Source organism: Carassius auratus, chromosome 7, assembly GCF_003368295.1.
Source record: "Carassius auratus strain Wakin chromosome 7, ASM336829v1, whole genome shotgun sequence".
Taxonomy (NCBI): domain Eukaryota; kingdom Metazoa; phylum Chordata; class Actinopteri; order Cypriniformes; family Cyprinidae; genus Carassius; species Carassius auratus.
This window is the reverse complement of record NC_039249.1, coordinates 31,977,001-32,004,433: the sequence shown is the minus strand read 5'-3', so window position 1 is coordinate 32,004,433 and position 27,433 is coordinate 31,977,001. Positions and strand designations below refer to the sequence as shown.

General features: G+C 37.1%; 3 protein-coding genes across 13 annotated transcripts in view; 1 reads left to right on the top strand and 2 right to left on the bottom strand.

Annotated features, from left to right (window-relative positions):
• Window positions 1-2,629, top strand: part of pacsin3 (protein kinase C and casein kinase substrate in neurons 3) — a 43,354-nt gene extending 40,725 nt beyond the window's left edge. For all 8 annotated transcript variants that reach the window (XM_026268520.1, XM_026268521.1, XM_026268516.1 and 5 more), the window contains one exon: window positions 1,629-2,629. In XM_026268520.1, coding sequence (XP_026124305.1) covers window positions 1,629-1,640 — 12 coding nt within the window. In that variant the 3' untranslated portion in view covers window positions 1,641-2,629. The remainder of the gene's footprint in view (window positions 1-1,628) is intronic.
• Window positions 2,630-3,315: 686 nt separating this feature from the next.
• fadd (Fas (tnfrsf6)-associated via death domain) lies at window positions 3,316-9,607 on the bottom strand. The gene is made up of 2 exons (XM_026268503.1): window positions 9,137-9,607; window positions 3,316-4,593 (listed from the first exon to the last, which is right to left on the bottom strand). The coding sequence occupies exons 1-2, from the start codon at window positions 9,438-9,440 to the stop codon at window positions 4,313-4,315; spliced, it is 585 nt and encodes a 194-aa protein (XP_026124288.1). The 5' UTR covers window positions 9,441-9,607; the 3' UTR covers window positions 3,316-4,312.
• A 473-nt stretch (window positions 9,608-10,080) lies between these two features.
• ano1a (anoctamin 1, calcium activated chloride channel a) overlaps window positions 10,081-27,433 on the bottom strand; it is a 40,461-nt gene continuing 23,108 nt past the window's right edge. For 3 of the 4 annotated variants that reach the window (XM_026268501.1, XM_026268502.1, XM_026268499.1), the window contains exons 11-26: window positions 27,154-27,288; window positions 25,531-25,691; window positions 23,860-23,942; window positions 23,603-23,614; window positions 22,977-23,045; window positions 22,206-22,280; window positions 21,640-21,841; window positions 21,437-21,548; window positions 18,449-18,506; window positions 18,148-18,248; window positions 17,441-17,577; window positions 14,978-15,130; window positions 13,332-13,384; window positions 12,732-12,916; window positions 12,531-12,636; window positions 10,081-11,680 (exon numbers count right to left, since the gene is read on the bottom strand). In XM_026268501.1, the coding sequence (XP_026124286.1) occupies window positions 11,483-11,680; window positions 12,531-12,636; window positions 12,732-12,916; window positions 13,332-13,384; window positions 14,978-15,130; window positions 17,441-17,577; window positions 18,148-18,248; window positions 18,449-18,506; window positions 21,437-21,548; window positions 21,640-21,841; window positions 22,206-22,280; window positions 22,977-23,045; window positions 23,603-23,614; window positions 23,860-23,942; window positions 25,531-25,691; window positions 27,154-27,288 (1,840 nt within the window). In that variant the 3' untranslated portion in view covers window positions 10,081-11,482. The remainder of the gene's footprint in view (window positions 11,681-12,530; window positions 12,637-12,731; window positions 12,917-13,331; window positions 13,385-14,977; window positions 15,131-17,440; window positions 17,578-18,147; window positions 18,249-18,448; window positions 18,507-21,436; window positions 21,549-21,639; window positions 21,842-22,205; window positions 22,281-22,976; window positions 23,046-23,602; window positions 23,615-23,859; window positions 23,943-25,530; window positions 25,692-27,153; window positions 27,289-27,433) is intronic. The other variant, XM_026268500.1, reaches the window with a different exon arrangement.

Sequence of the window (27,433 nt, the reverse complement as noted above, 5' to 3'; positions counted from 1 at the left end):
CAGTGGAAAAAGGAATCCTATCCACAAAAATCAATTAAAACCTGTGGCCTTGTTTTTATTGTTTTCCCGAGTAAAGTTCACATCAGGCTTCCTAATTAATCAATAGTTTCCATAGGTGATCAGCTGACCCCTGCATGTGATGAATTATCTGAATTCAAAGGCTTCCCAAAAGTCTCTAAATGACATCAGTTAGGACAGGGTTCAAGTAGAGCCCTCCACTCTGACTGGCTCGAGGCCTTTAGGATCCAGCTTCGTCTGAGTTTAGGTGACGACTGACTTTAATCTAGCCAGCAGACCAAAGATATTTAGCATTAGTGTCTGTGCTGCAGTCTTGAGGTCAGATCTAAATGAATGAAACAATCTCATTTGGTTTTGTTTGCTAGAGTAGATCTTAACTGGATAGATGAGCAGGTGCAAGGATCCACCTGAAGGGAGCATGCATGCCTCAAATATTATATAAATCTTAAAGGATACATTCAGGTTATTCATGAACACAAGACTGCCAAAATCCATGCCAGCCAGCAGCGCGAACAAAATGTGTAATAGCAGCCATGGCAAGAGGGACACCTGGTGGTCATTTACTCAATCATTGCAGAACTTGCGAAACTGTATCAGCATCATTACTACAGTCACATGATCCTTTACAAATCATTGGAAAATGCTCCAATTTCTTATCATCAGTGTTGAAACGGTTGTGCTGCCTAATATTTGATTTAAATGGTGATACTTTTACATGATTGTTTGATGACTAGCAAGCGACAGGATTTATTTAAAAATTAATATCTACACTGAATAACACCTGATTAATTTAATGCATCCTTGCTGAATAAAAAAATATATAGAATCAAACTTTGAATGGTGGTGTCATGCAATATGAAATCCTAATTAATTGTAAGATTTGTTAAAGATTGAGTTAAACTGTTAAGAAAGTATGAGCGATTTAAAATAAGTATTAGATGATTGCAAATTATAAATTTTTAATATATATAAATAAAATATAACTAGTGGAAATGTGTGAGCTCATAATTTAATATTGACTTCTAACAGTTGAAACAAAATCTCCATTATAATACAGTATGGTACAGAGCCATGTAAGATTAAAATTATGAGATGAGAAATGCAATATGACTAAAACAAAAATGCCTGTCCATGCATCACGTCAGAGTGCTAAAATTACGTCATTGTCCCGTGTAGATGAATGTGACTTCACTAAATGCAACATCCTTGTTGATCCTGAAGCAACATTCCAATCAGCCAATCAGAATTGAGAAAATTTTCCATTTTTGCCTTACAACCCTTGTTATTCAACCATCATTTCCCTCTGATTTTAAGGATACATTTTGGATAGGGATAGGGTTAGGTCTATATTTTTGGACAATAATGTTGATCCAGGAACTTCTCTTACTTGGCAAAATCACGGTGACCGTCCTGTGTACAATGTTTGTTATATCTGATTATATTCATGTCAACATTTGGATCTTTTTGGATCCATTTCAAATGTTTTCTACTATATACTGGGCTGCAGCTATACAGTATATTGATTTTGTATTGGTTTTATATTATCCTGTGCACATGTCTGATTGAAAAGCAAGGCCTGGTGTTATGAAACACATGTTTGTGTCGTACAGGTGAAGAGTTAATAAAGATGGGTGAGGAGGACGAGCAGGGCTGGTGTAAAGGACAGCTGGTCAGCGGAGAAATAGGTCTCTACCCTGCGAACTACGTCCAAGCCACCACATCTTGATCAGCCGCTCCGCTCTGGACGAGACCCACACCTTCCCTGCGGCAGCCGTGTCGAATACAGCCACACATCTGCACGATGGATTGAACGCCACCATCCACGAGGAGATCAGAGAGCGAGAGCGCAGTTCAGTGCTTTATTCTTTGCTTGAGCACTTTGAAATTAGTTAGTCCCCTTTTGTCCTTGTGCTTTCTGAAAGATCAGTGCCTTTTTTGTACAATGCCACAGACGTTCGCAACACGGCTATTAATGTAGCTCACGGCTGAATGGACAGATTCACAGGAAAACGTGCGGGTGGTGTGAAAGATAATCATTAGTATTTCACATTTCAGTTACGTATGAGAATCATTTCAAGTATTTGATCAAATCTCCGCTGACTTTATATGTTCAGGTCTTGCGAATCTTTTAATGAGAAGCGTGTTAGTGTGTGGATATTCTGTGTAATGTGTTAAGATTTCTTTGGCTGTAGTTCAGAATTGAAGGATGCTTCATTGCATATTTACCTTTTATGTTTTCACAAAGATATATGGATTTATGATATACAAACTATTACTGGGCAGGCTTGGATTCTTGTCAAAGGATTTGGGAGGGAATTCTTAAATCTTTTCGGTGGGATTGTTTTACTTTTAGTTTTTATTTGGAGCACATGGAAAGTTTCTGTTGTCAGATGAGAGAAAGTTTAAGGGAACGGGGAAAAAACCTCTGGTCTTGATAAGTGCTGGTGGGAAATATTTCCTTTTCCATATGCTCTGCCCCACTGTGAACATGGTTTTACATGAAACTACTGTAACACCCATACTAATCAATGAAAAAAATAAATAAAAGTGAATGAGATTCTTTTTGTTGTATAGTGGCTGTGATGCTGATTAAACAGGAAGTGAAGTTTTACATTAATGGTCTGCAACATACTGAAGCTGTTAATTTGGATATATATATATATATATATATATATATATAGCAAATATTATCAGGCAGTTACTAGGTAGCTGAAGTGACAGTTCAAGTATCAAAATTTATTTTAAATTTTTCTTTTAGAATTATAATAAATGCAATTTTATAGCCTCCACTTCAAGAATTTTTTGAACTGCAAAAATAAATCGTAAAAAAAAAAAAGGTAAAAGGTGATTTATCATGGTAAAAAAAAACATGGATGGTGACAAACTTTAAACATCAATATCATTTTTAAAAGAAGACAGTTGAGCTCAAAGTGCTGCATTGCAAATGCATTTGTTGCTTTTTGTAATTCTAGATATTAAATATTACCATTGCTGTGCACATGTACATACACACTGACAGATGTGGGTCACTGACAAACAAACCTAACAGCATACAGGTCACTGGTCAACAAAAGCATACAATCTAAGTATTAAGAACTGTTACATGAACCATGTTTAGGAATCATAGTAAATTTGAGCTCAACCCAAAAGCATCATAAACCTAAACGCTGAATGAATTAGTCCTCATTTGCAGTCTGGAGGAGTCGAAACTTTAAAAGTCCGAGCCAGTCTGCAGATTTTGGACAATCAGAGTTGACACATTTCACTGAAAATCATGTGTAAAGACAGACACAGACACCGATTCGGATTTTATTTTATTTTTAAGTTTCTTAGAAGAAAACAAATATCTGTGAACGTGTCAGAGAATATCAAACATAAAATTTCAAGCCTATTTTACAATAATAATTGTTTTCATTTGTCTGCCAGCAACAACTTGTTCCTCTGTGTTTGTTGTGTTCAGTCGTTTAGCATATGAGTTGATTCTGGCCAAATGCATGATTCCTAGAGTTTTCATATTTACTTGTGTGTGTGTGTGTGTGTGTGTTTGTGTATTTGTATATATAATGTACAAATTAAGTGTAATCTAAACCATTAGTAGATTGTCGAAACCACTGGCATCAGTGGCCCCTATACTTTTGAGAAACAACCTGTATAACCAGTGTGGGACAAATTTGAGATGAGTCAAAATGAACAGTTTCCAAATAATGCATTCTCCAGAAATCGTCCTTGCGGAGCTGAGACATGTCGGGGACTCCATGCTGAAACATGCCTCTCTGAGAGTGAAAACTGAACTCTGAAGAGTAATGAACTTTTCTCTGACAGCCTATTTGTACAGTAATTAAATCTGATGAAGTATAGAATAAGAAAAAGTCATGTGCTTTATCAAACAGTTGAAAGGCTTGTTATGTGGTACAGCGTTCAATCACATATTGTCCCTTTATTTCCTTTCTAAGTGTCATACATCCTTTGACAAATCAGCAAACAGAAGAACAGTGATGTTTTATGACTATGTCCAGTAAACACTGAAAAATCTCTATGTTTTGCAAAGGCAAAGGTGTCTGAAAACAATACCTATCGGACACTTATTCAATATATTTAATTTTCATGCCCTGCATTATCATTTCAAATGTAAAATATATTATCTAACACATTTCCTCCTATCAATATTTGACAAGGCTGTGTACAATAGATTCATTGATCTGTAAACATGATTTAAGTTCGTTTGCACTTCACAAAGAAATTCACATTATTAATCCCAGAGTTCTGTTGTTTTCTAGTAGAATGGTTGTGATTTTCAATGTGCACCGAGCTCTTTGAGGTTTTTCTCCACGAGATCCGCAGTGAGGTTCTGTCTGCAGTCCCGCAGAGCTTTAACGAGATCCTCCACCCTGGCGTTCTCTCTCGTCATCTTCATCCACCGTCTGATGAGCTCCCTCACCTGCTCCTCCAGGTCAAGGCTGTGCTTCTCCTGGATGCCGTCCAGCTGAGCGTCCTGGAGTCCAAGCTTTCTACCAAACTGACGCCACTTTTTACCCAAACGTTCAACAATTACTTCAGTTGCAATGTTTATTTTTTCTAAAAAAAAAAAAAAAAAAGAGAGAGAGAGAGAGAAAGCATTTGAATTTGATTAGAATCTGAAATAAAGAAAATCTTTGGTTCTTTGCAGGGCAGATCTTGATTGTTCAGTCACTGCGTTTGAACACTAAAGTAACAATGCATGAAGTTCACCGCAGCATTGCAAACAAATGATACAAGACCTTTGCGTTTTAAACGAAGGAGCAAAGCACATGCGTTTTCTGGTTTTAGTTGTCGTGTAAACCCCTGGTATGAGATTCTAGATACTTTCTGGGGGGAAATACTGATCAACATAATCGGCATTGACCTCTTTGACATCAAAGGCTGATTACTGTGTGCAACACCAGATAACAATGTCTTATACCTCTTACTTTTCTTACATTTCTTACAACTAATTACAGTTGTTTTGAAAAGTAAACCAGCTTCAGTCCAATAAATGTTCATCTTAATAGCAATATAATAGCAAATAATTCAGATTTTTACTTTTTAAAAACCGGTAAAGATTTTACAGCAGAAGGACATGTACCTCGACTGAAGTATATACTACCAATCAGACGACAGAAAGCATGTGAAGACGTTGTACAACAGGTTTTTCAAAGTTATGGTTAGCAGCGTTGATAAAGGCCTTAGAAATTCATACTGGCATATGACAATAATTACACATAATTAGAATCAAGAGAGGAACAAATAAGCAATCTGTTACCAGTTATGTAATAGAAGAATGGAACATTTTGGGATAGTAAGTATCTAAAGAGTATCTAACAAACAAATATTAGTGGGAAAAAAATACAAGTAAGGCTACTAATGGTTTAAAGAATAGTACTTAAACAGTACTACTAAAATATAAGTTTGTGTAAAGGAATAAATGTTAAAACCCATGCCAGAATATTACCCCCCTTGTAGGAATTGGTAAGTGTAGGGTTGGTTGTGGGGTTAGGGTTAGGATAAGGCACGCAGGTAGCGATTTCAACGAAGGGGTCAAAAACATTGTATTAAGTATGCCATACCAGTAGTTGGCGCTGTCTTGTTATTAAACAGTACCTGTAGGGAAGTGAAGATTATATGTATATATTATATGTATATGTAGGCCTGTCACTATAACAAATTTAGCTGGATGATAAATTGTTCAAGAAATTATCGCGAAAAACGATAATATTGTCGTTCTAAGACCAGTTTCAACTAATATAATGATAATGGTAAAATAACGCAGGTACACATTTTCAAAGATCAATAAACTTTTATTTTATTTTATGGCAGATTCAGAGCAAGAAATACCAACCTGTTGACTTTGTGTGGCTTAAAATGTATTAATTTTGTATGTTATGTTATGTCAGTTATGGATGCTCATATTGACCGTTTAACCATTAACTGAAAGTAAAAATTTTGACCGATGAAGGGGCCATTCACATATGGCATCTTTTTTTGTGATCGAGTTTATTTCAAATGCGGTTATGCACGCTCATAACGGAAGAGACACGGTCACAACGCGGTTGTTTTTTCCAGCCGCATCCACACCACATCTAGTTAAAAACATCTCAGCTTTTCAGAATGACGCAAGCGCACCAGGTCATGTGAAAAGAACAATCTTACTCAGCTTTCTTCGGGGTTAAATTCCCTGTTGTTTTTGGAAAATGGGGTGCACCCAAACACTGCAGAGTTTTTTATTCTTCTTCGTAAAATAAATCATGTAACAGAGTTACAGCAGGGGTTTTTCAGTGGTGGAAATCCATTGCTGAAATGTCCTTGCTGTAACAGATATCGCAGCTGATGGATGCTTAGCAATGACAAACGCCTCAAGAGCGCAACTGCGAATTAATGGAGATCTTGAACAGTGTTCTTGCCTCGCATCTCTCCTTCCTTTTTACTGCCTGTGACTGTCACAGGATTGAGTTTGCGCTCCGTTCGTCTCACTAACACATTTTTTGAGCAGCTGATGTGTGATCTCTTCTTAGCACTCGCGCCCAGTCATGCTAAAGTGAAGTAGTTTTACCTTTCTGTAGTTTTTTAATGGCTTAGTCGTGGCTTAGTGGTTAGAAAGTTTGACCCCTAACCCTAAGGTTGTAACCCTAACCCACGACTGAGGTGCCCTTGATCAAGGCACCGAACCCCCAACTGCTCCCCGGGTGCCGCAGCATAAATGATGAACACTGCTCCGGGTGTGTGTTCACGGTGTGTGTGTGTGCCCTTTGGATGGGTTAAATGCAGAGCACAAATTCTGAGTATGGGTCACAATACTTGGCTGTATGCCACTTTACTTTCACTTGACGTGTTCTGAACACCATACCCATCAGAATGGGATACCTTCGGTTATTGCGCATGCGCAGCAGTGAAATTGGTGGAATTGCGCATGCATTACGTTTATATCATATATCATTTCAGCATACCCCTTTATAAACTGTATTTGTATTAAACCAGGGGCTATCAAAACAGCATACCCCTTTATAAACTGTATTTTTATTAAACCAGGGCCTATCAAAAAAGCATACCCCTGTATAAAATGTATTTTTATTAAACCAGGGCCTATCAAAAAACATACCCCTGTATAAAATGTATTTTTATTAAACCAGGGCCTATCAAAAAAGCATACCCCTCTATAAACTGTATTTTTATTAAACCAGGGCCTATCAAAAAACATACCCCTGTATAAACTGTATTTTTATTAAACTTAAATTAAAATAAATTGACAGACTCCGCTATAAAACTCAACTTCCGGTATGCTATTCTGACAAAGTGTGCTACATCGAAAGAACACCGGCTGGAGATTTACCGCTGATTACAGTTCTGTCGGTTTGTCCTACCCGGTCAGAATTCCTACCTCCCACTAAAACATTCATACGAAAAATGCTACTGTAAAGTTATGGTTTATTATTGTCTACACCTACCACAACCCTAAACCTACCCTTACAGTAATGCAAATACAGTAATTATGTGTTATATTCGCGGTTGTAGCTAGAAGGGAAACCAACAATAAACATTTTTTTCTACCAATTACACTTTAGTCTACACCTACCCCAACCCTAAACCTACCCTTACAGTAATGCAGATACATTAAATGTTGTTTAGCATGATAAAAAGGAAGCGGTATTGATGTGTGCATGCGCAGTAAACTCCGGTAGACTGATCTGACGGGTTGGGGAAAATGTCAGAACACTGGTTCTGGAATCAGCGGTAAATCTCCATCACCTGTGCGCTTTCAAGAATTTAATTGTGAATCGAATCGTTCTAAATTTGCAAAAATGGTTGGAACAGAAATACTCCTTCAAACGTACAACTTAATTTTTGAAACGTTGTCCATGTTTAGCATGGGAATCCAACTCTTTAACAGTGTAAAAAACTCAGTATGCATGAAATAGCACCCCCCCCCCCCTTTAATAGTTTTCGTTTTTCTAACGGTAATAACATTTTGACCTTGATATACACTTGATGTGTACAAATCAGGCGGCAAGGAACTCGACCGGAAGTTGAAGTCAGGTGGGGGCTGCCATCTTTTAGCAGAACTTCACTTGCTTTAGCATTCCCATTGACTCCCATTCATTTTGGCGTCACTTTGACAGCGAATAACTTTACATCTGAGGCGTTTAAAGACTCCGTTTGTCCATTATTTATTTCTAAAGATACACAACAATGTATAAAGGGCTCCATTACCTTCTATGTTACATTATGGCCCCTTATAAACAGTTTTTGTAAAAAATAGGCTAACGATTGCGTCATAACCACTCGACTCTCTGTCGCATTACCGTACAGACAGGAGGAGAAGCTCACAGGCAATTAACTTAATATGGCGTACTGGCGTTACATTTTAAAATACTATACAAAATAATTAATCAGAATACTTACTCCTGCTCACTCACGACAAACTCCCCGCTCAAGATCGCCGTCTCTGCAAGATTAACGATGGAAGTTTGCACGCACAGCTACTAGAAGATTTACATCTGTCAGACAGGTTTGAGTCTGCGCGTCAGAAACGGAAGTGCTAAAAAACGCTAAAAATGGGCTTCACTTGTCTCAATTGAGTTCCAATGGGGTCGCTGTGTCCATTTCTTTTACTGTCTATGGTACAAATGCACTTTACAGTGTGATGCCATTGACGCATGACGTCAGCGTTTTCAAAAATTCCAGTATTGGGTGTTTATGGTGTTTACACGGATACGACAACCGTGGCGTTTTCAAAAACTGTGAACACCCGTTTTCAAAAAGATGCGTTTTCAGTCCCCAAAACGCGGTTGTCATGTAAATGAACAGGAAACACGCATAAAACGTTTCTCGTTTTTAGCTGAAAACGTTGTCGTTCAAACGGCCCATTAGTGATAACAGAGTAAACATCGCCTCAGTGACACAGTGGTACAAAACCACAGAATACATTATTATTATTTTTAAATGACAGAAACTATACCTCAACATGTCATCTTTTCACTTACACATATGAGACATTTAGAGTGTAAAGCAAAAAATATCGATATGCAGCTGTCTTATCCGTGTTTTGCTGTTAATGAAGAGCCTCGGTGTGGCACGAAACACAAGAGTTGAGTAAAAGTCTACAAACCTCGCTCTTCTGCGTCTGGGACATCAGGAGGGCTCCCCGTCGCTCCTCTCTCGTAATCATCGATGATCTCCAGAAGAACTTTCTGGCCGATGTGGTTTAGATGTTTTCGCAGGAGTTCAGTGTGGTCAGGTCCAATAGCAGCTCTTTCGATCAAGCACTCGAAAAGATCGATCCCCTTATTGACTTTCTCGAGCTTTTTCTTCCCGACTTCTTCTTGGCACAAGAACTTTAGACTCTTCACATTGTCTTCAGTAAGTTTATCAGAGATCGCCAGTAACATGGCTCTAAATCTGCTGCTATCCATGATGTGTTTGAATGCTAACACAAGTAGGCTACAACACTAAAATTAACCCGCTTTCGCTTTCAGCTCTGGCTCTAAGTTAGCAAAGCATCGAAAACCCCTCCCTTGTGTCCTAAAAGCATGCTTTGGGTCAGCTAGGAGGGATTCAGAGTTTTAGAAGTAGTACCAAAATTACTGTACCAATTCATAAATAAACCGCGTTTTATTCATATTTTTCTGAAAAGTAATGATTTGAGCTGTTGAACAAGTTCATTTGGACTCGAAAAAATAACGTAATAGCCTAAAAACGGAAACACTGGACTCTGCTCTGATTGGATGACCAACACACATACCAAACTGCGTTTTTATTTTATTTTCTTTAATAAGTAGCTTTAAAACGCGCATTTTGTCAAGAGATGGAAATGATATATCTGATGTTTTTTTTTTCTGATTCAAAAGAATCGATTCGCAAAATGAATCGGATCTCGCGACTCTGAGGAAGGGAACTGAAATTAACCTGACTTACTTCCTATTAATTCGCTCCTCCTTCATTGTTCAACCCAAAGGGGAGGATACAAGAAGCAACAAATATGAATTCAGTGAGTTTACCTTTCAAAAATGTGACAGCCAGGTCTACAAAAGAGTCAATAAATGTATACATACCAAATGTATGACATGTTTATTTTGGAAACATAATTCAAAAGCCAAAGTACAGTCATAACCTCCCATTAGCAGTTTGAGACACTGAACCTCCACAATAATATTAATTAAAAAAAAGACATTTAAAGGTTTCTTTCACAGAGGTAAACCGTATGTGTATGATGTAACAGTCTAAAAATGGGTTTACACTGTTCATTTATAGTAGAACTGAAGCCTTTGGGGGTGGGGGGGGGGTGTATATAAAAGAAAAAAAAATGAAAAAATAGGAAATACAGTTTTGTTTAATAATTACAGTTTATAGACCAATATAGACCAAGTATTGGCCAAATGCCCAAACAGTAAGACTGAATTCATATTTTATATTATATTAATTTGAATTAAAACTACTCTTTTATATTTCATGTCATTTCTGTGAATGGAAGACACATGCATCATACCAAGATATATTGTTTCCATCATCACTGTCATTTCATCATGGTTGGAACATCACAAATCAAGACCAGAGAAAACATTCAGATAAGACACAAATCTCATTCTCATTTTCATGAATATTAAGGCCTCTTGAGCGTCATGGGTTTATATACAGCGTACCCTTTCTTCATTTTCAGATGCACTACCTAAAAACCAAGCACCTGCATGCTGCCAAAAATCCCCAAGATCAATCCACATCCTGTCACAAGCACTCCAGCGTATAATAGAAATTCTAGAATAGTAAAATCATAAGACCAAGAGTGATTATTGTAGTTATTTTGATTAATTTGCAGTGTTTCATGTCTATATTTTATGTATAGACCGCTAAAGGCTAAACAGACACAATCATTACAGTGATAGAACAGAACTACTTAGTGCCTAAAAAAAGGAAACAGCATGATATCGATAGTTGCTAATTCACTCGACCAGAAATATTCTGAAATGTCTAATATTAAATAATTTAAAAAACACTTTAAACGAGTTGGTTCAGAGTTCAATCCTATCGATATCGAAAACATAAATGTTACATTTTCATGTTAAAATTCATATAAAAGCATTGTAGTTTCAAATAAAATGCTCATTAGCCGTCTATTAATGCTAAAGCAGCGATGCTTCACAAAACTAGATACAATATTCATCATTCAACAGATAAAACGATACAAACCCTACAGCCCTCTTTCCAAACAAACCTACCTGCAGAAGTTGCATATAGCAAGTGTTTAATTCAGTAACAGACAAAAGAAAAACAGAAATCTTTTTCTTGTTGGAACTTTGTTTCTGGTATACCAATGAGGCGGCAGTCATGTAACGATAACAGCAGTGGTCCTCCAGGACAGGCCGGTCCTCGACAGGCTTCCCGTTCTGTTTGAGCAGGTCCCTGGAGTGGACCGTGTTACTGTTTCCCTCGCAGCACTGGGATCAGAGCGAGCGCCGGGCTAGGCCTGTGAGCTGGGGCGCGAGCGGAGCGGCTGGGGGCTTGGGTCACCCATGGTGTTCCTGTACTTCTTGCCCCGTTCCTGTTTCATGAACAGCTCAACGACGAGGTTCCTCTCCTTGTGTATCTGAATGCTGATGTCCTTGGGAATGTCTGGGATTAGCCAATCCACAAAGTCGCTCATCAGCATCACCACATTCTGAAAAGAGAGACAGAGAGAAGTGGCATTTGTGTTAAAGTGACTCATGGAAACAGTGTTGAATTATAAAAAAAAAAAAGTGAAAAAAAAAATGATTTCAATTTAGTTAATTTATATATAAAGTATAGATCAAGGTCAAGATGTTATTGCCATTAGAAAAACGAAAACTATTAAACTTAACTCAAAAGAAATGTTGCTTGGGCAATTAACAAAAAACAAAAAAAACACTAAACTAAAATTTAAGAAAATTTAATTACAATCTAAATAGAAAAATAAAAAAATCAAATAATAAAAACGACAAAAGTAAAAAATTATATACAGTACAGTGTGTGTGTGTATACTGTATATATATATATATATATATATATATATATATATATATATATATATACATATATACATATATATATATATATATATATATATATATATATATATATATATATATATATATATATACACACATACACACACACACACACACACACATATATATATATATATATATATATATATATATATATACATATATATAAAATACATTAGTATAGTATATATGTATGCTACTCATGTTTTAATAACGGTCACAATTGATTCAAATGGGCATCTGGACAGGATGATGTTTTGGTGTATTACTGTAAAAATGTGGCAATTACGATTTGGGAGCATTTTAACAATTTAAATGAAAGTGTAATAAATTTTCTTTTTTTCTAACTAAACAACAGCAACTACAAATGGTGATTATTATGATTATTATTCTTATTGAAATTATGAAATTCTTTATAAAATTCCATCATATTTCAGAAATAGTAAAAAAGTTTGAAAAAGTTTGACTTTGTCTTTGACTGACCTGAAAGATGATGACGAAAGCTAATCGTGCCGCCAGAATGGCCCAGAACTCTCTTGAGAACTCGTATGGCGTGTTGGACCATGGAGGGTCCCTGTAATCTTTATATCTGTGGATAGTGTAAACATTATGAAGATAACACACAGTCATACACCACATTAGAAAAATCAAGAAAGACTCTTTAGTGCAAATCAAAGCAAGTACCTGCAAACCTCCACTTTGTATCCCAGGTGCATGGGCTGCATGGGCTCTGTGCCTGGCTGGAAGTGACTAACATTGAAGTACGAAAGGGTGTGATTGACAAAGCCATGAAGAGTCCCGTCTGGACTGTACATGTGCTGATAGACCAGGCGTGGGATGAAGTCAGAGGTGAACGAGATCACAAACGCCTGAAGAGAGACACGGGAGGATTAGCCTGCTAATGTGTTTCTGGGCGTTTCTTTGCTCGGGTGTTCTGGGTGTTTGCTATCTGGCCCTGTGTCTCATCATATGGCATGAGTTCAGTGGCTATGGGATTCCTTTCACCTGTTTTATCATTAGTCAGATCACTTAGAAAAGTAATAGCACACTTCTGCTCAAAATGTTGGATGATTCATTTATGTTCACAGCATACATTTGAGTCGGATTTTTTTCATACATGAGTCGGATTTATACTGCAGGAGCAAAAAAAATACAATGCCACTAATAATTAGTTATACTAATAATGGCTCTAGTAATATCAATGTTCAGAAATACAGCTTCATAGAATATACGTCACAGTACAAGAGGTTCAGCTCTTATTTGTTTGAGAGAATTTAAACCTACATTAACAATGACAGCCACTTTACTGATCCCTCGGAGAAGAGTGTACCAGATTCCTGGAGACAAAGACAAAGAGAACAAAGACATTAAAGAGATATCAGATTACACTGATGTGTATTTTAAATGTTGCTATATTTACAGTGATTAAATGCTGGTGTTTTATACAGAATAAATACAAATAAAATGTATTTTCTTTAAAAAAAATCTTGATAAATATAATAATACTCTTAATCAAAGTATTAGGAGCAAAAATATATTTAAGTGTTATATTTAAAAAATATATATATATATATTATTTAACCATGTTCTTGCCGGGGTCTGTGAGATTAAGCAATAAATACACGTAATACAACACATTACCACTAGGTGGTGATAAATGCTTGTCATTTATAGTTAGAGGTTTTTTTTTTTCAGCCTTTCACTAGACTATTGCAATGAAAACATGCATCTGCCCTCTTCTCTTTCTTAAAATAAGTTTGTGTAAACAAAAGACCTTTAGGCTTGGCTACAATTTAGCAAATGAACATTTCCATTACTGACCAGAAAACATAGTTTATTTACCACATGTTGTCCTACACTAACCCCCAGAGCAGGGCATGCGGTCACGAGACAAGGCATGTTGGCACAATAAATAGATACATAAACATCAAGTTATGCATAAAGTATGGAGCAAATTGTTGACAGCCTGCTACGATATCAATTCAAGTTATCAATATGCATTGAATTTATTTAACTTAGATAACCATCTACACCCTGTCTCCTCCAAAAATGAGCAGATCACCAGAAATAAGCATTTCAAGAATCTCTCAGAGCCAATGTTTCCTGGTGATACAGTACATCATTTTGGAAATTCGTTATGCAAGAAATCACTTTAAAGTGACATCAGGTCTTTGCATCTGAAAGGCCAAATCAGTAACAGAAAGGAACCTTTCCATAGAAGTGTCCAATTTTACCTCTTAATCGATTTCCAGGGACTTACCTTTATGAGGGCAACTCTTTTTCTAACCTCAATAAACATATTTGTCAACTGTTATATAAAATTAAAAAATACAATCAATAAATTGAGTTAGAAAATCATTAAACTATAGGGCTGTTAGCAATCAAATTAAATCATATGTCTTATCACGACAGAAGAGGCGCAGAACATGCCGTAAGTGACAGATGCACAAATAATATTATATATTATACAATTGTGCTTTGTTTGTAACTACTTCTCTTGAAATATCCCTTAAATGAATGAAAAAGACTACATTTATTCAGCGTCTGTGTGAAATTAATGACACTTTTGTAGTTGTAATAATATTTGGAAAATCAGGACACTTGCTTGTGTGATGCTGCTTAAATATAAAAAATCACAGGATATAAAAAGTCTCTATAAAAAAATCCTATTAAACTTTAACGGGCGTATTTTCATACACATCCTAAATTCCAGAGTCTGTAGTGTCTTATTATGTGCTTTTACATTTATAGATTTGGAAGAATCTTTTATCCAAAATGACTGGCTTTGCATTCAATGTGTACATTTGATCAGTTCATGCTTTCACTCTTTTGTGCTACAGGAATACTATACTTACTGTATGTGCAAAAGATTACATCACATCTAGATAAAGCTCATTAAACGTGCTGAAAATCAGTGTGTAGATACTGACCAATGTCCTTTGCTCTTACAGCAATCGGTCTTCTCAGCTCCGTGACAAACTTTTTTGCATCAAGACGAATCTCAATGACGTTGTTCAGTAGAGCAAAGAGAGGAGCGAGCGGAAAGGAGGCCACAAACAAGGTCACCATCCCGAACTGAATGACTAGATAAGAAAAAGAAACAAAAACAGGTTTCCGCTGGATTACTGAGAACATCTTATCACATCAAGTACATCAAACGATGGTATGCTGGGAAACGTGGTCTTAAAGGGGTCATATGATGTTGCTAAAAATTACTTTTTTTTATTATTTAGTGTAATGCAAAGTTTACATGGTTTAAGGTTAAAACAAACATCATTTCCCACATACAGTACACTACTGTTGCTACTCTCTGGATTTTTAGTCAATTTTTACAAAGCTCACCATTCTGAAAAGCGCGGCGTACACCGATTGGCCAGCTATCCGGTGCACTGTGATTGGCTGAAAAATCTTCCCACACGGTGACGTAGATTTGTGGGAGTGTGTTTGAATGAGGTGTTTTAAGAAGGCATGGATGAGTCTTAACTATTAAAAAGAATAGCTCTTAAGGTTTGAGAACCTTAATCTTTGCAACCTTACGGATATTATATACAGGTGCTGGTCATATAATTAGAATATCATCAAAAATCTTATTTCACTAATTCCGTTCAAAAAGTGAAACTTGTATATCATATTTATTCATTACACACAAACAAATATATTTCAAATGTTTATTTTAATTAGAATATTGTGAAAAGGTTCAATATTGCAGACACCTGGTGCCACACTCTAATCAGATAATTAACTCAAAACACCTGCAAAGGCATTTAAAAGGTCTCTCAGTCTAGTTCTGTAGGCTACACAATCATGGGGAAGACTGTTGACTTGACAGTTGTCTAAAAGACAACCATTGACACCTTGCACAAGGAGGGCAAGACACAAAAGGTCATTGCAAAATTAGCACATTAATAGAGAGACGAAAAGATGTGGTAGAAAAATTCAGCTGTCGCATTCCTTGCCACTCTTGAACAATAGACAGCATCAGAAGTGTTTCTCAGACAAAAAGGATTGTACTGCTGCTGAGCACTTCATGCTGCTGACCAACTTTATGGAGATGCAGATTTCAGTTTCCAATGGGACTTGGCACCTGTACACAGTGCCAGGGCTACCAGTACCTGGTTCAAGGACCATGGTCCTGTTCTTAATTGGCCAGCAAACTCGCCAATGGAAAATCTATGGGGTATTGTGAAAAGGAAGATGCGGTATGCCAGACCCAACAATGCAGAAGAGCTGAAGTCAACTATCAGAGCAACCTGGGCTCTCATAACACCTGAGCAGTGCCACAGACTGATCGACTCCATGCCACGCCGCATTCCTGCAGTAATTCATGCAAAAGGAGTCCCAACTGAGTATCGAGTGCTGTACATGCTCATACTTTTCATGTTCATACTTTTCAGTTGGCAATGATTTCTAAAAATCCTTTCTTTGTATTGGTCTTAAGTAATATTCAAATTTTCTGAGATACTGAATTTAGCATTTTCCTTAGTTGTCAGTTATAATCATCAAAATTAAAAGGAATAAACATTTGAAATATATCAGTCTGTGTGTAATGAATTATTATAATATACTGTACAAGTTTGCACTTTTTGAATGAAGTTAGTGAAATAAATCAACTTTTTGATGTTATTCTAATTATATAACAGCTTGTAACACTCCAAAGACAAAGAAAAACATGAAATCATGTCATATGACCCCTTTAAGACTTTTAAAAACATTTGTGTAAAAACACAAATCGCCCGATTCACACAAGAACTGTAATCATTCCTGGATTTTGTGCTGATGCTCCTGAACGTTACTAGTTTAGGGTCTCAGGAGGAGACTGGGTGGCCATGCTCAGAGAAGGAAGGATGGGACAGGAGAGACAGAGAGAGAGATAGATAGATAGAAGGATAGAAGATAAAAGTATAGATGGAGGATGGTAGATGAGGGGGTGGGATGTTATTAATGAATTCAAGCCAGAACTAAAGCTCATAATCTCACGCTGCTCTGCCAGCCCCCCTTTGGACCCATAATGCCTCTCTCTTAGCAGAAGTCCATCCCACGCTGTAGCAGAGATGAGGCGAGATGAGAGGAGAGGAGGGGCACTGCAGATCCTTCACAGAACGGACGTGCGTTTACTGTGCACGCCGTCTGAAGCTTGTATTACTCTCATAACAGTGCTTTGAACAGATGAGGGGTATAAATCTGTCTGCTTGTGTTTAGACATTTCAATTAGCAGTTGTGGACAGCGTGAATTTAATCATTCATAATCGTAATTACAATACGTTTTTAATGATGTTGTGTTCCTACAAGAATGCGGAAAACAGCCAGCAGGACTAGGAGAGAATACAAATAAATGTTTATACGTCTCTGTGTGTGTGTGTGTGTGTGTGGGCGCATAGTGTGTAGTGACTCACTCATTTCCATGTACTCTGGGTTGAGTCCGACAAAGGGCCCAAGGAAGTGGTCCTTCTCGTGACGATGAAGCGTTCTGTTCAGCTCTTCCTGATGATTTTTGTCTATCTTGCGTTGTCGGAGCATTTTCTTCAGTTTCCTGTGGCACAGATTAATAATCATTGTGGATTTTGCATGTAACTAACCTGAACTCAAGCATATCCATTGCAAGATGTGCTCGTTTGCATCCGAGCAGCCATCATTCAGAGTGTTGTTGTGAACCGTCCATCTGTGTTTGTTTACTCAATATTTTGGTTAATTGGATTGACCTAAATTAGATATCTGTATTTTTTGCCCTGTTCACAACATGCATACTGTATACAAACACACACTCTCTCTCTAATCTTTTGACATTCTGTTTGGACCTGCTCATGTATTTATTTTACCATGTACTACCTTCAGAGGCATTTGCCTGAGATGTGCTTACAAACTAGTATTTGCATTTGTCCAAATGAAACCTAATATGTATTTGCAAGCAAGACACAAAAAAGGTCAGCAAAGTCTTTTCATGAAAAAAATAAAAATAAAATGCTCACGGCAGCTATTTACAACGTTCTCCTCAAAGTACAATAATTCCCTAAAGCAAATGTCTAGAAATGTAAGCCACACCTATAATCCACAGTGGGAACTTATCAGATTTCCTTCTTCTACAAATGTGTTTGCTACTCACGGAAGTCCTATCTCAAACAGGTTATTCTGGATGAGCTGCTTGCCAAGCATGGTGATGCAGAGCTGTATGCACAATTCCATCAGACAGCCGGCATGGGCGCACTGCAGGGTGAAACAGAGAGATTTTCACTCAGTTACTATGGAATTGACTGGCTACACACCTCCAAAAGTGTTAGTCATCAGGAGTGAGGTATCTAAGACAATCTGTCAAGTTATTTTTCATATGATGTGGGTACAAGAAAAAAGCACCAACCACCAATGACACACACATAAAAGGAGGAAGCTGAATGCTAGATATGTACCTCTTCCATTCGGTAAGACCCCATAACGTAGATATATTTGCCAGGACGTCCAATGATTCTGGAGGCATTGGATAGAAGAAGGTCAATAGCTGTGTTTACTAGCCACTGCACAAATGCAAGTTTTTTTTTTTTTTTTTTTTTTACAAAATAGACATTACTGTCAAAGTACCCTAAAGGGAATTGGGGGTAGCTTTTTCCACAACCTACTGAGCGATATTATATTGGTCAGAAGCATACTGCATGTCACATGTATGTTGTGCTGTTAATGCTAATGTTTTAGTGTTTGCATCCAGCTTCTTCACAGTCTACTCTGCAGGACTTCCTTGGTCAATCAGGTAGACCAGCATTTTTGGCTAATGAACAGATGTGGATCAAAGCCAGGTTTATTTTGTACGAACCAGCATGGAGGGGTACAGAAATGCAATGATGAGGGTCTAAGCTGGTGTTTATGAAAGTTTGTTTAGGCCACAGGTTTAAAAAAATAAATAAAAAGGTAATAGCAATTCTTTATCTTATAATTCAGACTTTTTCTTGCAATTCTGAGTTTAGAATTCTGACTTCTTAGAATCGAGAGATATAAATTCTGAATTGTAAACCGGTAAAAACTCGCAAATTCAAGAAACAAGATAGAATTGTAAGACAAAAAGTTACTTTTATTATTTTTTAACTACATGGTGAGGAAAACTAATTGTCCAAATATAGATAGAAAAGTTCAAATTGTGAAATGAATACAATTGGCAGAAATAAAAGTCAGAATTCTAAAAAAAAAAAAAAAAATAATAATAATAATAATAAAAAAAAAAGTTTTCGCAATTATATTTTTTTCCATGTGCATTCCAGCAAGAATGATACCTAATTTATGCTATTACGATACCTAATTTTGGCCAAATTCTAAAGGTATGTTCACACTGGCAGCCATACACAGTGACAAAGCCACAAGGCATCATTTACATTTAGTGAGCAATGACAACTTCAGGTGACAATTTGTTATTGAAGCAACAAAGCTGACCGGCGCATGATTAGTGACAAGATGTGGGGACTACCAAAGAGAGTGAAGATGGAATCACTGCCTCATAAAATAAAATACAACTGAAAAGTAGGAATGCCAAATAGAATGCAGTGACTCACTGTGAATGCACCGTAAGAGAGCATCATTGTGATTTGTCGATGGAAGTCTGCAGTAGTACGTGTATGGCTAATACATTGTTTCTACTGTTACGAATATTTTGGTTGCTAGAAATTACAGTAGTGATTTGTGTTGATCTGTAGTAGCTGCGCTGGTGCTTTAGGGCGGCAGCAGTCCTGCAGTATTTTTGCTAGCCTTTGACGTTATATGCTTTGTATTGTTAATCTAAAAAGGCGTTAACTATTTTCACTTAATTGCTGGTAACTCATGCACTCAAACTATCTTTAACATGTGAAGCCCTCCCTTTTTTAAAGACCTAACTTATGTAATGATCTGCAAGTATACCTGTGCATGTCCAGTGAAAAAGGACTTCAGCAAGGCACTTATTTATACTTTTTTTTCTCCTTTATTTGTTGATTTTTTTCACCATGTGTAAGCCCTTCTTCAGATGCAAAAGACAATGCAATTTGACAAATCTGTCAGCTCTTTGCAACTTACTCATCAAATTAAACTGCAAGCCAGGAGTAAACAAATCAGACAGCTATCAATAATCCCTTTGAATTTCATGTAATTACGAAGACAAAATTGTATTGTTTGTTACATATCGTCCTACATATCAGCTGGGGAAATTTTCTGAAGAACTGGATGTGCGATTATCTTCCAACCCTGAAGATGGCAGCCCAGTTGTGGTTCTTGGTTAATTAAACATTCACCCGGATAAGCCTCATGCTGTGTCCTTATAAGCTGACCTAGCTTTGTTTGACCGCAACAATTTACCAACTTACAAATCAGGAAACCTACTTGGCCTCATCTACACAAGTAACTGTACCACAGACAATGTCCTTGTAACTTCATTGCACATTTACGATTTCCACCTAGCCTGCTGCACACTCTTCGCTGGTTTTCTTTCAACATAACCTCCACTCCCTCAAACTTGTTTCTATGATCGCCCACCTCTGTTCAGTCCAACTAAAAGCTCCTCCTCTCTTATGTAAATGATGCATTTAAATCCACTTGAACATCTTGTCTAGACAGCATCTGTCCTCTCTCCTCCAGGCCTGTTTGCACAAAACACCCACTAACCCCTGAACATCTGATGTTCTTCGTGAGACCAAACTTCAGAGAGAAAATGGCAGCAATCGAAAGTTCCTGGTGAAGGGAGTAGCACAAGTCTTTTCAGAGGCAGACACTCAAAAGCAGAAATTATTCTGGTCAATGAAGCCATGTGGCTGGCAAAAGCTGCCTCTAAATTAGTTAGTCTTCATTGCAAATTATCAAACTCTACTATTTATAAAGTATCTGAGAAGTGAGCATGATTTAAATCACATCAGCTATCCATGGGGGTACCCCAGGGCTCAGTATTTGGCCCCTTTCACTTTTCAGTATACACAACAATCACTGGGACATATCATCCAGATACATGGATCTAAGAATAAAGCATGCAGACCAGTTCCTTTTCAAGGCTGCTGCCATCTCCAGACAGGACTACTGCAATGGTTCAACCTTGCTGTATGCACTACCTGTGCAAATGATACAGAGTGTGGTGACATTAAGTGTACTCACGTAACCCCTAACACACCACACCTACTCCCAGTCTCTATTATTTTACCAAAATTATATCTTAGCAAGACATTAACACCAAAATCTTTCATGTTTTTTACGGATGAAGCACTATTTGTAAGGAGCATCTGTCTATACTGTACCTCATTTCAAATCAGTCACTTAGACAGCAGGACAGCTCACTAGGTTTGGAAACAGAGCTTGTTACTCTAACGAATGGAAATCCTATTGTAGATTTAATAATAACCAAGTATCTGATAGCATTCGGTTTCAGAGTGACTCCTTGGTACCAATACTCTCACCTGCCTCTGAAGAATGCCAGGTACACAATAGGGGTAAATGCATTTGCGAACTTCAATATGAATGTCTTGAAGATCAGCCTCTCCTCAAAACTCTTGTCAGTTTTTGGCACCTCTGATAGGTTGAAAACAACAGCAAGTTTTGTAAACATGTTTTGCAACAAATCTGGCCAACTTAATGTCTTGAAGTCAATAAACAGGCGTACCCATAATAGTGAGCCAACGTGCAATTGCTCCATAGACCTCATCCATTATGATGATGATAATAAGGTTGATGATAGCAGCAGTGGTTTTAACGGTGGCCCGTATATTAGTGCGGAATGTGGGAGTGGAACTCATGTGCAGGGCGGTCATAATGGAGACCCTGTATAGCACCACACCAAACACGATGGCCAAGGTCACAAAGATCTGCATTGAGGACACAAACAAAGAAAAGAAAAGTGACTTGTAATAAAATAATTCAGTGACCGAGACTGGATACAGCATCATGGAAAAGACAACATTATTGGTTACCAATTATAGAAAGCCAGATCTAAGTCACCATGGCTTCTTCATTATGCAACTGAAAACATCTGATAATAAAGTGAGCATTATTTGTCTGCTCATGTGATTTCAAAATAAATTAAATTGCCTGGTTGTTTAAAATAAGGAACATTTAACTACTAAAAAATGTTCTGAGAGTTAAATTCCTTTCATTTATTGTCATATAAAAAAAACTACGTACATCACAGCATTATAATGAAAATTAATAAATAAAAAAATAAGGTCTTACCAAAAAAATCATCATGACGATAATAGTCATGTATGCTGGCATTCGGTCTCTACATGTCAGCTTCACATTTCCTGCCTAGAAAAAGATATGAATTGTCAAATGTGAGATCAGAACATAGAACGAAGACACTTGCATCCTGCAAAAGAAACTTGGTCAAAAATCAGATGTGTAATCTCAGGGCTCCAGCATGCTTTGGCCTCCAAAAGGACAGAGAGGGTCAAGCCAAGCAGAGCAAAATCAAGCCCCTAGACATGCCTCACAGCTGTGCTGTCACATAACATTCAGTATATTGCAACTAGGTCAACATCTACTGAGCATAATACGCATTACCCAATAATCCAGACATCAGTATGACAGCAAGGATGGCATGCATAAGTCAACAGACAAAAATACTGCTAGAATCAGCATTGCCTGTGTTGTGCCAGACACTAAAAATTAAGCCAAAATGATATCAGCATATGGTCTGGTCCACATTGTAGATTATTCTAGCCAAGAACAACCCACTTGGACAAGAAGGGGCATATTAAATCCTAACTGTCTTAAATATAGGGTAAAAATGTCTTCACATCTTAAATGTGTTTTAATAGATAATTCCGCTAGCGGTGTTGTAAAAATGCATTATTATTATTATTTGGAGATGTTAACCACCCTGACTTTTAGAAATAGTGTAAATCCAATTGGCAATTCTGTTTGCATATGCAGCAGATGGTCAGCAAATGGTGAGTTTGTGAGTTTTTTTTCCATCTGAAGCTTGGATTCATAAAGACCTACCTTTGGGGATTGCTCTTTCTTCAAGGACTTCTTCATAACATGGAACTCATACTCTGCTCTTGGTTGACTCTAGGAAAAACAGAGAAAGCAATTCCCAACACATACACGACTTAAACCAGTTTAAAAGTGAAAAACAGCAGAAAAAGATAACTGGTTATGGAGCCAAAAGCAGCCATGTGCATGATCAGTGAACAGAACAGAAATTCTGGTAATAGCAACACAGTGACATTCAAGTGAAAGTATAATCCTTAAAACCAAAAGCTCTCAGCACCACAAATACATATTCCTTTCCACATTCAGCAGCTTTAGATTTTATTAGTTCCTCCTGCTTATTTTATCCACATAAACAGTGGCAAGCCTGCAAAGACTGACTGCCGAAAGGAAAGTGAGCAGCTTTTGACCTGTAAGGCCGGAGGAAGAGAGAACAGGAATCTCCCAGACCTCCACAGCAACAGACCAATAGATAGATAAGTGCTGGTGGAATACTTTACACAAGCAAGAATGTGACGACGATGCTTGAAGACGACTTTTAAGATAATATGAAGATTATGTTAGTACTGAAATGCAACTGTTAGGTTAGGAAGGAAATAAATTTAGTTAATACTGTGAATGAACCGATTCCAAACCTTTTGTTTCCCCTATACAAAACAGGACAAAAAAACAAACAGTGAAAAAAACAGTTTGATTTCATGGCACTGGATCAATAAAAAAGACATGTATATTTCTTTACACCAAAGCCTAAGGATAATACAAGTCTGCACAAGGAAATAATGAAGCACGCCTACAAAACATACATAAACCCATATAATTATCTTATCAACACGTACATCAAAAAGTATTCTATTGACACTTTTCTTGGTCAACATGGGTGTGTGTGACTAACCTCGGTTTCTTCGAAGCTGGTCATGTCCCAGATGTAATTGAGCCTCATTTGCCTTCTCTTCCAGTGCTCCATAAACATGGTGGCTGTGTGACACAGAGCAGTAACCTTCACTAACAAACCCACATTTATACTTATTGAACGTATCAGCTCTGATCAGCGCAATTTCCTGGACTTTTCTCAGGGACTTCTTTTCTTATCAAGAATATATTTCATTATTATTTCATTAATTACTAGGGCTAGTAACTTTGGAAATCATTAATACGTTCGTGTTTTCTCTGAAGAACCATGGAAGGATCTCCTGCAACATCAGGCTCTAATTATTTTATTTTTTTATTAAGAAATTATATTTTAATGCATTTTGTTTTAAGTATTTAGGTCCAGTTTAAAATTTCAGCTTATGTGTGAACCCTTTTAAAGAGAACCAAACTGTAATCATCTAAGGAAGTGTTCTCAACGCACTTTACATTAGGTCAGTGTGAATGGAAATTGAATCGAGAACCGATCATAACCAAAGTGAAACAAAACAAGATCCGAGTCCAGTTTCAAGATCAGCAGTATGAATGCAAAAATAACTATATTTAAATATTCATTTATTCATTTTCTGTTGTAACTTTGGAAATCACTATCAAATAAATGTTTTCTAAATAACCTGGAAGGTTTTCCAATAGCATCAGGCTGTAAAACGTTTTGGGAACTTGTATTTTAAAGATGTTTTCATTTTTGTGTTTGAGTCTGGTTCATAATTTCAGCTTGTGTGTGAACACTCACAACAAACTCATATCCCTTTAAAATAAACTGAAAACAACAAGGAAGTGTTCAATTCAGTTCACTTTAGGCCAGTATGCATGAATGTAACTGATCACAACCAAAGTGAACCAGAAAGAGATCTGAGTCTGAATGCTGTATGAAAGCAAAAATAGTAATTTTTCAATATTCTTTCATTCATTTCCATACCCTGTAACTTTGGAAATCACTAATACATAGGTGTTTTTCTTAGAAACCATGAAACATTCATTTAACATTGGGCTGTAATACGTTCCTTTGGGAATCTTTTCAAATGGTGTTTTCACACTTGGTTCACTTGAACCATATGAGTCCGGTTTACAATTTTAGCTCATATGTAAATGTTAAACACAATCCGGAGCCCTTTTAAAGAGAACTAAACCAAACTATCTGAGGAAGTTCTCTGAATACCGTTCACTTTAGGTCAGTGTAAATGGAAAGTGGATTTAGAACCGATCACAACAGAAGTGAAACAAACAGAGATCTGAGCCCACATTCAAGCTCAGCAGTATGAACGCAAAAAGAACGGGATTCTCTTTACACTCGATTCACTTTCTGGCTCACATTGATTCTTTTAAAGAGAACTCAAGTTAGCAAGTAGCCTTTTCATAGGGTGTCATTTTTCATTTCAAAGCTTGTAACCGTAGGGGATTAAAACAGGAAAAGCAAATTTAGGGCTTTAGCCAAAATAATCAGCTTTTTGAGGAAGCTCAGCATTTGAACGGGGATGAGTACAGGGGGAATTAAAAGAGAAGTGTAAAACCAGGGCACAAATCTCTTCAGCATTTGTCAGAGCAAGTCTGCCCTCAATATGCAGAGGTACAACAGTTGGTGTACAGCAGCAACAAAGCGTACGGGTGAACATGAAATGAGAACAGAGCTGCTGACCCCATAGTGCCATAAAGATGGCGAAGAAGACGGTGGCCGCATTGTCGAACAGGTGGCTGGCCCTAGCCGTGCCGCAAGCCGTGACCAGTTTCCAGTAGCTGCAGGCTCGGTCACACATTGGGCACATGGTGATATTGTTTCTCTCGTCGCAGACCTCCATACTGAGTACACAAAGAAGAAACCTGATTTTAGAAGTACATCACATCTCCATGTTTTCCTAGACACCATAATGTTTCTATGTAAAGCTATTAATTAAGGCTACAGAGTATTTTTTCCCCTTATTTTTTTATGTTTTAGCTTGTATTATTTCTGAAAGAAAACACATTTATTCTGTATTCAGCTTGTTCCAAAACATAGTGACTTTGATGTCATTGAAACATTGCTTTGATGTCTAAATGGATGTGATGGCTAATATGAAGTAATCTACAAAAGCAGCAACTGTATGTACTGCGCAAACAGTGATCTTCACATGAAATGCATAAGAAACTGGGCTCTAGCATGGCGCTATGCTAACTATTAAATTATAGTTATACTGAATGTAAGAAAAATTTCTAAATAAATTACAAATTAAACACTAAAAACTACAATCAGTAACTTAATGTACCAACATTGTGTTTAATTACAATTTCAGAGTGTTATTTAATTATAACCCCTGTGGATTTGTGAGCGAATTGCAGGGAGTTAAATCAAAAGCTAATAATTAAAATGTAAGATTAAAATAAATAAAGAAATGGCTGTTATTATCAAATTAAAGGCTGCAATTTAATTAGACAACTAAATAGTCTGTTGCACTGCCCGTTTAAGAGTGAAAAGTGCACTGTTACAGATTGCAGTTCACGTTTTAATATCATCAAAACTCTTCAGTTAACAGTAGCATGCTACTTCTCACAATATTTCATCTCTGTATGTACAGTAAATTTAATGTGTGAATTTTTATTTCACTGCACAATTTCCATTTCTGTGGATAGAAGTTTACAGCAATTCATTTTTGACAGAACAATTAAAGTTTGTGGAGTAACTTGCAGTGTAAAGAAAACATAATTCTGTTTGAATACTTCATATCAGTGGTGTCCATATAATTCCTTTATTTTTTCCTAGGTAGGTTTGAGAACAGCTTGATTTCGGCAGTGGCATCTCTGGAATTAATGAATGTCGTTGCGAGATGCCCAGCGAACACTGAGTCACTTTCATTATACACTACATTAAAGTCGCACCATTTCAAACCCACTCTGAACTCCCTAATTACCACACGCTTCAACATCCATCCATTTTTCTTGCAAAGTGCAACAGTGATTACTTTTGTAAATGGCTCGGCATACTCTTTGCTAAAAATCTTCCCACAAAGCTCAAAGCCATTGCGAAAGAGTATGTACTTCTGTCGGGAGACGCTGCTGAAACATGTTTCTTAAGGGCGTGAGACGGTGGAATGCATTTGAAGTTGATGGCACAGATAAGAAGAATGTGTCAATCTTCATTTTGTGACAAACTAATTTGACATAATTAAAACGCAGTAATAAGCTGATAATTTCTGTATGTAACTGTCAACGGTTTAGGGAAGGGTCACATGCTATTTAGCACACTTTCTACAAAAACAATGCAATCAAGTCAATTTAATTAGGGGACCTGGGGATGTTGTCGTCCACAGTGGCACAGCCGTACAGGAACACAATGACTCCTACAATTGCTGCTGGGATTAGCATCTGAGTATACACTCCCAGCCAGGCAAAGTACAGGCCCACTTTCTCACCAAAATACTTCCTGAAAGAGAGAAAGCAGTTTCAAGTAGAGCAATAAACACAATGAAGTCAAGAAGTGTCAATTACTAAGTAGTGAACATCAGAAAAAAATATCCTTTGCTTCAGTCTGAGTGTAAACTGATCTTCAGTCTTTTCATAGTGCAATG